Here is a 12,281-nt window from a genome sequence, read left to right as displayed (position 1 = left end):
TCAAATGCAACACTGGTGCGGCAATCATGTGAATGCTTGAAATACACATATATTTTAAGATCATGGCCTTTGTGTATTTCAACGTTATCATTATAAATGTCATCCTCAATATCACTTTCGACGACCGTTTCAAAATCACATTCGCCATCACATTCAACTCCACTTTAATCTAAGTTAATATTTTAAATTATTAATTGCGATTCTTCTAATATTTCGCCAGCTAAATAACAAATATTTTATTCCGTATCTACCTTTTATTTTCATTGGTTTAAGACCTAAGTTAAAAATTTTGAAAGATTTGTTTTTAGAATTGTAGCTTCTTGCAGTAATATTTATATATTTATATATAGAAGGAGCTATCGGAGCACTCATCTACAGCGATCGAAAGTCCCTTTGTCATTAGTTATTTGTCGAATTTCAGAAACAATACAATTTTTGTGAGTCATTATTACTTATTTAAATTTTGAATTATGAAAAATTGTAAGCAATTTAATAAATTTAAATATGTATGAACATTTATTCGTTTTATTCGATTATTCTACATAAAATTGTTCGAATTATTCGTTATTCGAAAATTGTCATTTTTAAATTGTTCGAATAATTATTCGTTAGAAATTATTCGATTAATCGAACGATCATTAGTCGAATGAATACCCTAATAGTAACACAGCATAGTCAGGTTTTCTTGATTGACTTTAAAATTTGTAATAATAAAATGAAAAATCCTTAAGGTGTAAATCAACCATATGTCCGTTAATTTCAATTAAACTATTACGTATATTTTTAAAAGTCCAAAACCACAGGCTTTCATATTTCAATAACAATGAGCATTTTGTTGCATTTTAAATGACTTTCCAATAAAACCAAAAAAAAACAGAAACACAAATGATACAAAAAGTTAAAATAAAACTAGACCATCTAGTTTTCGCTTTCATTTAAAATAATTTTTGAATTCAATTTTAATTTTCCTCCAGTCTCTCATGAAACCGTTATTAAATTCAAGCCAAAGCGAAAGAAAACAAGTAAGAGTACTATATTCGGCCGTGCCGAATCTTAAATACCCTCCACCTAAATATGATGGTATAAAAGCTGAAATACTATAACAATTGTTAGAAAGACTAGTTTACGCAGAAGATATTTTATTTCAAATGTACAAAAAATTGTATCTAATTCAGCAATTAATAACTGAAATTCCTATTACAACGTTTGACACAGTTAATTATTGTCTTTTAATTGAGAAATTGTCGTCTCAATTTAATTTTTCTAAATCTTCGTGTAAATTATTATTTTCTTACATAGGTAACCGTAAACAGTTTGTTGGAACTGGGTTAAATGATCTACAATATCTGAGTGTCAAAGTGGCGCACAGTGGTATGAGAAAAAAAAGAGGGAAATAAATCTGTAACTTCTAAACCCTTAGTCCGATTTTAATGAAATTTCACATGCGCAAAGGGAAAGTGTTGTCGAGTTTAAGTCTGGACCTCATGAAATGAAATTTAACAATTTATATGCTTAATAATTAGTTAATATGTTTGGATCAACATTTTTCCCTTTTAACCACAAGCGAAGAAACAGAGTATAAACAAGTAAGAGTACTATATTCGGCCGTGCCGAATCTTAAATACCCTCCACCTAAATATGATGGTATAACAACTGAAATAATATAACAATCGTTAGAAAGACTAGTTTACGCAGTAGATATTTTATTTCAAATGTACAAAAAATTGTATCTAATTCAGCAATTTATAACTGAAATTCCTATTAGAACGTATGCAATTTAACAATTTATATACTTAATAATTAGTTAATACGTTTGGATCAACATTTTTCCCTTTTAACCTCAAGTGAAGAAACAGAGTATAAAAAAGGGTATACAAATATATTTAGACAAATTTCAAAATATTTGGTTGTGGGACTTATGTGGGAGCTATGACCTATTATGATTCGATTGTAATAAAATATTTTTACCTGATTATTATATTTTTATGTGAGAGCTGTGACCAATTATGGACCAATATTCACAAAATTCAGTATTATGATTTTTGAATACAAATTACTGATCTGTGTACTATTTTGTTTTAATATATGGATGCTATGACCTATTATGGTCCTAAGTATTTAAGGGCTATTTTTGTAGAATTTCAAGAGTGGACCTTATATGGGAGCTATGCCGAATTATGGACCACTATTTAAAAAATCTTGTAGTACGATTCTTGGATACAAATTACTGATCGGTGTAAAATTTTGGTTGAGTATAGATTTTTATGGATATTTGTGCAGGGTAATGTGCTTTCCTGAAGTAGTTCTTATATGGAGGGTATGACCAATTATGGGCCTATCATCATAAAATTTGGTACATCGATTTTTGTATATATTGAATAAATTTGTTTTGAATTTCAACCTGATAACTATATTTGTAAGAAATTTATGAGGATTTTAGTGATTTTCGGGAGTGGACCTTATATAGGAGCTATGGTTAAATATGGACCGATATTCACAAAATACAGAAGTATGATTACTGGATACAAATTATTGATCTGTGCGTTATTTCATTTTGATATCGATATGTTTTTAATATTTTTTAAGGTTAATATCTTTTTTCGGAAATGGGCCTTATAGGGGAGCTATGACCAATTATAGGCCAATCTGCATAAAATTTGGTACAGTGGTATGTATATATATGAGTATAATTTTTGTCGAATTTTAGCATGATAAATGTATTTATAAGAGTTTTATGAGTACTTAACTGATTTTCAGAAGTGGACCTTATATGGGAGCCATGGTCAAATATGGACCGATATTCACAAAATCCAGTAGTATGATTTCTAAATATAAACTATGGATGTGTGTGAAATTTTGTTTTGATATTGATATTTTTTAGATATTTATGTAGGTTATTGTGTTTTTCGGAAGTGGTCATTATATGGGAGCTATAACCAATTATCGGCCGATCTTCATAGAATTAGGAACAGCGATTTTGGTATATATGGGGATTATTCATGTCGAATTTCAACTTGATAGCGATATTTATAAGACATTTATGCTTATTTAAGTGATTTTCGGAAGTGTACTTTATATGGGGGCTATGGTCAAATATGGGCCGATCCACGAAAAATTTTGTAATATAATTTCTTTTACCACGAAACTTATTTTTGCTGAATTGTATGTGGATATTCCTATTCTGTAGGCATTTATAGACCATAGAACCATATTTCGGGAAGAAATTTGTATGGGGGCTAGGAGAAATCATGGACCGATTCTTATAATTTTCACCATAGTTACTCCTTTTATCATAAAAGTAACGAGTGCAAAATTTTATGATATTAGCTGCAATATATTTACAAAAAATGTCCAAAAATATGTGAAAATTATCAATTTCTTTTTTAGGTTGTCCCACATTTTCATTCATAACTTTGGTTCCACTGTACCGATTTTGCTGATTTTCAATACCAAACTGCTTAGGACAATAATAAACATATTTCTTGCAACTCTACTAAGTTTGTTTGCGAATTTTGGACGTGAGCGTGTTTTACACAGACGGACAGACGGACAGACGGACAGACGGACAGACAGACGGACATGGCTCAATCGACTTAGAATTTCATAAGGATCAATAATATATATACTTTGTTGGGTCTCAGATGAATATTTCTCAATGTTACACACGGAATGACAAACTTATATATACCCTCATTCACCACTTATGGTGGTGGAGGGTATAAAAAGGGTATACAAATATATGTGGTCAAATTTCAAAATATTTGGTTGTGGGACTTATGCGGGAGGTATGGACTATTATGATTCGATTGTCATAAAATATTTTTACGTGATTTTTATGTATTTATATGAGAGCTGTGGCCAATTATGGGCCAATATTCACAAAATTCAGTATTATGATTTTTGAATACAAATTACTGATCTGTGTACTATTTTGGTGATGCTATGACCTATTATGGTCCTAAGTATTTAAGGCTTATTTTTGTAGAATTTCATATAAACAACGCTATTAACAAGAGTGGACCTCACGTGGGAGCTATGCAGAATTATGCACCAATATTTAAAAAATCTTATAGTAGTGTAGATTTTTATGGATATTTGTGCAGGGTAATGTGTTTTCCTGAAGAAGTTCTTATATGGAGGTTATGACCAATTATGGGCCTATCATCATAAAATTTGGTACATCGATTTTTGTATATATTGAATAAATTTGTTTTGAATTTCAACCTGATAACTATATTTGTAAGAAATGTATGAGGATATTAGTGATTTTCGGGAGTGGACCTTATATGGGAGCTATGGTTAAATATGGACCGATATTCACAAAATCCAGAAGTATGATTACTGGATTCAAAATACTGGATCTGTGCGTAATTTCATTTTGATATCGATATGTTTTTAATACTTTTTAAGGTTAATATCTTTTTTCGGAAATAGGCCTTATAGGGGAGCTATGACCAATTATAGGACAATCTGTATAAAATTTGGTACAGTGATATCTATATCTATGAGTATAATTTTTGTCGAATTTTAGCATGATAAATGTATTTATAAGAGTTTTATGAGTACTTAACTGATTTTTGGAAGTGGACCTTATATGGGAGCTATGGTCAAATACGGACCGATATTCACAAAATCCAGTAGTATGATTTCTAAATATAAACTATGGATGTGTGTGAAATTTTGTTTTGATATTGATATTTTTTAGATATTTATGTAGGTTATTGTGTTTTTCGGAAGTGGTCCTTATATGGGAGCTATAACCAATTATCGGCCGATCTTCATAGAATTAGGTACAGCGATTTTGGTATATATTGGGATTACTCATGTCGAATTTCAACTTGATAGCGATATTTATAAGACATTTATGCTTATTTAAGAGATTTTCGGAAGTGTACTTTATATGGGGGCTATAGTCAAATATGGGCCGATCCACGAAAAATTTTGTAGTATAATTTCTTTTGCCACGAAACTTATTTTTGCTGAATTTGATGTGGATATTCCTATTCTGTAGGCATTTATAGACCATAGAACCATATTTCGGGAAGAAATTTGTATGGGGGCTAGGAGAAATCATGGACCGATTCTTATAATTTTCACCATAGTTACTCCTTTTATCATAAAAGTAACGAGTGCAAAATTTTATGATATTAGCTGCAATATATTTACAAAAAATGTCCAAAAATATGTGAAAATTATCAATTTTTTTTTGAGGTTGTCCCACATTTTCATTCATAACTTTGGTTCCACTGTACCGATTTCGCTGATTTTCAATACCAAACTGCTTAGGACAATAATAAACATTTTTCTTGCAACTCTACTAAGTTTGTTTGCGTATTTTGGACGTGAGCGTGTTTTACACAGACGGACAGACGGACAGACGGACAGACGGACAGACAGACGGACATGGCTCAATCGACTTAGAATTTCATAAGGATCAATAATATATATACTTTGTTGGGTCTCAGATGAATATTTCTCAATGTTACACACGGAATGACAAACTTATATATACCCTCATTCACCACTTATGGTGGTGGAGGGTATAAAAAACAATGATAAATAATAACAAACAAAAAACAGGTTAAACCACTTAAACATTTAACAATCCTTTTGTAGGCAATTATGAGCACGAAACACTAACAAACACATGAAACCTCCACAATTTCCAGCCAAGAGTCTAGTCATTCAACAGATATTCTGGAAACTCAATTCTAGTCTATTTTTATTTTTATTATTTTACTATTTCTATTTGATATTGATTCATTCATTCAAACACACAGTTAAATAAATATTAACCAAACAAGTCTTTGTAAATTCGTTAACATTTACTTTGTTTTGGTTTTCGGTCATCATTATGAATAAATTATTGAATAAGTTTTATGGTTTTTTTTTTGCAACTAGCTTTTGGCCACGAATTTTTTTTTATAAAGAAATTTTGGCATCATAATATTGAAGTTGATTAACATGTTTTGATTTTGATTATTAATTTATCTTTTCGATTATAAAAGCCACTCACTCACTCACATGATGGTGATGGTTAGTTATTGTCTTTTTGTTGCAAAAATGAAAATAAAAGTTATAAATTTAAATAAATTACTAAATTTTTTTTTATAATATCCGAAGTAACAAATACAAAAACAGTTAAGATTCGAACCAGTTGAATACGTATGTACGAGTACGTACGTATAAGTATTATGAAATATTGTCTGAAGACTTTTTGACATTTTTAAACTGGTTTTAGCGTGTTTTTGTTTATTGTTATTTTTATTGTTGTTGTCTGTCACTGTGCAAAAATCAATTCCATACAAAGTATTACTGCATCCATGGAGGTAGAGATTGAAAATAAAAATAATCAAGAACAAAAGATTCATGTAAAAGGTTGCACAATACATATTTTATGGATTTTATGGGGAAGAAACGAAAAAATTTTTAAAAAAATATGAATTTTTGAACCTTTACTCTTCTGAATTTAAAAATATTTGATATACATGTTTTCCATGGCCATACAAGACTTAACGTTCTCCTGAATTTGGAAAGTGTTTATATTTATTTTCCTACAACGCACAGTGGGGCAGAATCAAAATGTTTTGGAAATAAATTTGGCATTTATAAACGGCTAGTCCATTAACATGGACGTGGCCAAGGAGTATTCGAGTTTAAGTTATTAAAATGGACCGTACAAATGATCCAGGGGCGGCGTTATATGGGCTAAAAATAGGATACCTTCATTTGTTTGTTTCCCATCTGATTTCGAAGACTTTTATTTTTTTTGGAAAGCGTTCGGCTAGGTCTTGAAAAATGTATTACTTAAGGCATTTCAAAATTGAAATTTTAAAATTTTGCATTAAATTGGTCCGCTTTTTTAAAAATATAGAGCGCCGAATGGGTTCGAATTTCTTTGTTAGTTAGACAACTAAATTACCAATAATATACAAAAAATTTCAGAGCAATCTCAATTATGTATCCAAAAATAAAAGATTTTCAATTAAAAAATTAAAAAATGGTAGATTTTTGCTTAAAAAAGTGACTTAACTCTTTTTTTATTAACAAAAAACTTTCTTTAAGAACATATAAACATTTTATGTTTTTCTGTAAGGCATATTTACGCACAATATTTTGGTATAATAAACATGTCCTATTTTTCGAATATGTCGCCCCTACGTCCTTCAGAATTTGACCAATTTTATTACATTTACATATTAATTGAGTTTCTAAAACTAAAATTTGTATCAAAATTTTAATAGGATTGCAAATGTTAGGAATAATTTGGTCCACATCTATTTTTATACCCTTCACCTTAGTGAAGGGTATATATAAGTTGTCATTCCGTTTGTAATTTCCACAATATAATTTTCCGACCCTATAAAGTATATATATTCTGGATCCTTATAGATAGCGATTAAGCCATGTCCGTAATTTTGTCAGACATGCTTTCGAGAAGTTTCCTATTTAAAATCAGCAAGATCGGTCCACAAATGAGGAAAAAACCAGGACAACCTCGATTTTTTACCTATATCTGGATTACTAAGTCATTAATATAGCCATTATGGATATCTAATGATAGATATGGATATCTAATGATATTTCAAAGACATTTGCAACGACAAAATTTGAACACAAAATTTTTTCGTCCGGCACTGGCTGGACTAATTAAATAATAATATTAGATATAAGATTTGAACCACTTATTGTTAGTTCATTAAATAATGAAGATACAATAAATAAATGATGAAAAAAAAAAAAAAAAATTAGCAACGACGTATATAAGACCATAGTAAGTTGGACCTACAATGGGTCAAAATCGGGAAAAATATTTTTTAACCCAAAAAATCGGGTTAAAATATATTTTTTCCGACAAAAAAATATAAAAATTTTAAATTTAAAAAAAAAAAATTTAAAATAACAATTCGAAATTTGTTTTTCCAAAAAATTAAAAAAAATAAATTTTGTTTATTAAAAAATAGTTAAAATTTGTATTTTGAAGTATAATTAGATGAAGGGTATATAAGATTCGACACAGCCGAATATAACTCTCTTACTTGTTTCTTTAGATAAGTAAATTTTTGGTCTTACATAAAATGTCAAGTCAATATCTCAATTAGATTCAAAAATATGCCACTTTTTTTTTCATACCAAAAAATTTTTATAAATTTTCTTAATACTAGTTTATTCAACAACAAGCCAATGGTTCTGAATTAGTCATATTTTATACTAAAATATGAAAATATTTAAAAAAAAACGGTGTTTTAAAGTGACATATTTTTGAATATAATTGAGTTACGCCCGAGCGCTTTCCATAAATATTAAAATCTTTGAAATCAGATGGGAAACAACTAGATGGCATGTGTTTAAACATTTTACATATCGAAGGTACCCTACTTTAATAACTTAAACTCGATCGGACCAGCCGTTTAGAAATGCCAGATTTATTTCCAAACTATTTTGATTCTTACCCATTGTGCAACGTCAAACTAAGCCGGCATCCAGCCAATAATAAATATTTCTACAGTCATACTCTAAAAGATTCAAATTTTATTTTTTATACAAAAACAAGACTGAAATCCTAATAAAACAAATGTTTTCTTAAATAAAAATTCCCATAATTTAAAAGTCTAAATTGTATATGAATTTTAAATTGGTTATTATTTATTTGTTAGCCATATTTGGGCAAACAAAAACTAAATCATAAATATATTTTTTAGCTGTTTCTTATTTCACTAAACAAAATATTAAGATTGACTATTTCCGTTTTAGTTCTCAGTTAAAACTAAAAATTTAAACATATTAAAGCACAAACTAGAGTAGAGAACTAAATATTGGATTATAAATGATCAAAACTAACTAACCATGAAGGTCATTGAAGATAAACTATTAAAATATGACTACATTAAATACATTTTCTTCTTTGAAAATCTTCTGCTAAGCTTTAAATTTTCATATAAATGTTTGTTAATTAAATTATTAATAAAAAATTAAATAATATTCTGATCATGCTTTAAGGTTTTTCTATATATTGTAAATTAATTTCAATTTAATTTTTGTTTGAGTTTTATTTTTTTGTAACAATTTATTTACTAATTATATTGTAATCTATTTTTTGTATGAGAAAATTTATTTTGCTATGATTCATTTTTGTGGTGTTTATTAGACAAACATTTCAAATAATCAGACAAGTTAATACTTCCGTTTGATTTTTTGTTATACTTTTTTTAACTTTTGCAGAAATATTAAATATTGAGCACGCAAAAAATTTAATAGAAAAAAATAAACATCATTCTGCAGTCAGTGTTGTATGTAAAATAGCGTGAAAAAGGGGAGTTGCTGTAAGTCCGGATGTAGGGATATTAAATTCAGATATTTAACGAGTTTTTTTTTTAAATTAAAGTTAACTCATCTAATTTGTTAGTAACCAACTAAAAACATATTTATATGGTTTAATGTGAAACACTAATTTGATACAAATTCATTTCACATAGAGCTTATTGATTTTCAAAGTTTAAATTTATTAGGAGTGTTATATTCGGCAGCTTCAAATTGTATAGGGTGGAAAATGCTTGAACAAAGAATATCTCAAAAAAGATATCTTCCATTTTGCAAATTATAAGCCATTGTTAACAACTAGGGTTTCTACTCGGGAAAATTTTCACCGGGAATTCACTTAATTATGAATAAATTCGAAAAGAATCCATCGATTTTTATGACCGATATCTCATTTTGTTTGCTATTATATATGGCTTTGCGATAAAGCAATAAATCTGAACAATTTCGGCCGTTTTCGATTTTACATGATTTTTTTAAAAAAAAAATTTTTATTTTCACTAAAAATATATTTTTGGATTCAATTTGTTATTATAACTCCGAAACTACTGAGCCGATTGAAACGCAATATATATGTAAAAATTTCTAAATAGCTTGAGGAAAATGTTTTCAAACTTCAATCATTCTAAAGAAGAACATTAACTACTCAATTTTATGTATATCAAACAAAAAAACTAAAATTTGGTGAAATTGAGTGAATTCACTTAATTGTGAATATAGTCGAAAAGAATTCATCGATTTTTATGATCGATATCTCATTTTATTTATATTACATGTGGCTTTACGATAAAGTAATAAATCTAAACAAATTCTGGCGTTTTTGATTTTTCATGATTTTTTTAAAACAAATAAGTTAGCTATTTTCATATAAAAAATTAATTTTTAGCTTAAATTCGTTGTTATAACTCCGAAACTACTGATCCGATCGAAACGCAATATATATTCGAAAATTTTTACATATCATTGGAAAAATGTTTTTAAAATTCAATCATTCAAAAGATGAACATTAACTACTCAATTTTATGTATATCAAACAAAAACCTAAAATGTTGTGAAATTGAGTGAATTCACTTAATTGTGAATAAATTCATAAAGTATCTATCGATTTTTACGATCGATACTTAATTTTGTCTATATTACATGTGGCTTTGCGATAAAGTAATAAATCTAAACACTTTCTGGCGGTTTAGATTTTTCATGATTTTTTTAAAACAAAAAAGCTAGCTATTTTATGTAAAAAATATATTTTTTACTTCAATTTATTATTATTACTCCGAAACTGCTGAGCCGATTGAAACATAATATATAATCAGATTAAAAGTTATATAAATTTAAATTTTTCTTATAATATCGAACTAACCGTTTTTGAGTAATCATTAATTATGTGAAGAAACGTCTACAAAAATTTCACAATTTTACTTAAAAATTTTTTTTAAAAACACCTCCATAGAATTTAAAATTTGCACCATATTTGTACTACTGGAACCACAATACAACAAAATTGAGTAAGATTTAAAAAGCCTCTACATTTTTTTCGATTTTGTTGACCTGTGTTATTCATTGCAAAGCAAAGAAACCCTAGTTATTAGCCTAACTAAAACGTTGGCGATTACTAATCGCCCCAAAAAAGCAATTTGTATAATTTTGTCCATCATCTACAAATCAATTACTGTTTTGTTAAAAAAAAAATACTTTTTACCAAAACTTTTTAGAACTCTAGCTCTATTGTTAAAAATACAATACGCCTCTGTGTTTTATTATTTTAAACCAAAAATCGTTAAGAAATTTTGTTCAATTTAACCACCAGCAATTAATAATTATTTTTATTTTTTTCAAATATTGTTATAATTTAACCAGTTGGTTAAGTAATAAAACAATTATTTCATTTTATGCAATACAATAATTTAATATAATTTATTCATATACATACATATGGTGTTTTTTCACAAACTCGCAAACTAAGTAAATTAAAATTTTTGAAAACACAAAAACCAAAACAGAAAAAAAAGCAATAATGTAACAAACAACACTTACCTTGACTGTAAGTTACACGCAATGTAGTTATTATTAACAGCGACCACAGCCAAACTGGGCTTAGTTTTTGAAAACTTTTCGAATTCACAGATGCTTTTTTGGCCACCGCCGCCGCCGTACACTGTGACAGTTTTTTTGTTTGAAACATTTCGCTTTTATAGCCACCAAATGGTGTTAATTTTGATGTTGTTGTAGATGCTGATGTTGTAGTTGCAGTTGTTTTTGTTGTTGTGGCTGTTGTAGTAGATACGGGTGTTAACATTATAATTTCTTGTGTAGACATATAAATTTTGATTTTTTTTTTGTTAAACTACTATTTTTATTATTATTATTGGTTTAGTATTATTATTTATAATTTCCAGTGAAAATTTTCACTATAAACATAAAAGAAAAAAACATACAATATAAATAAATTTAAAAATTATGTAAATTTGTTTATTTGAAAAACATTTGTTGCATATTGCAGTAAAACACGACACAAATGTTGTTGAACTAAGGCAGCTGTTTGTTGCTTGCAGTTGGCAAATGCTGTTTTTTTGAGCAATTTATTATTTAAAATATATAAATTTTCTTTTTATCTCCTCAAACAAGTTGATGGATTCGTGATTTTAATAGATTATTATTTTTTGAAAACATTTTCTGCTGTTAATTTTTTTTTTTTTTTTTGTTTTACAAAAATGATGAATTTTTATTTTTCTTGTTTTTTATGCACTTCAAATTCAATTGAATTCACTTCACATTTTTTTTGTTAAAATATATGAATGAGAATAAACTGTGGTGTTGATTATGTTGTTTAATGTTCATTCGTTCATGTGTTTGTTTGTGGTTTTCAATTGTTGTTAAATTCATTGAGTTTTTTTATGCTGCAGTTTATGTTTAAACTATTTTTATGGTTGTTATTTTGCCTTTGTACTCGTTGCAGTTATTTT

General features: G+C 27.9%; 1 protein-coding gene across 2 annotated transcripts in view; it reads right to left on the bottom strand.

The window, feature by feature from the left end:
• Positions 1-11,862, bottom strand: part of fw (furrowed) — a 66,057-nt gene extending 54,195 nt beyond the window's left edge. For both annotated transcript variants that reach the window (XM_065507988.1, XM_065507989.1), the window contains exon 1: positions 11,353-11,862. In XM_065507988.1, coding sequence (XP_065364060.1) covers positions 11,353-11,635 — 283 coding nt within the window. In that variant the 5' untranslated portion in view covers positions 11,636-11,862. The remainder of the gene's footprint in view (positions 1-11,352) is intronic.
• Positions 11,863-12,281: the final 419 nt, after the last annotated feature.

Source organism: Calliphora vicina, chromosome 4, assembly GCF_958450345.1.
Source record: "Calliphora vicina chromosome 4, idCalVici1.1, whole genome shotgun sequence".
Taxonomy (NCBI): Eukaryota; Metazoa; Arthropoda; class Insecta; order Diptera; family Calliphoridae; genus Calliphora; species Calliphora vicina.
Note: the sequence above shows the minus strand (reverse complement) of the source record. Positions and strands in the feature narration are given on the sequence as shown.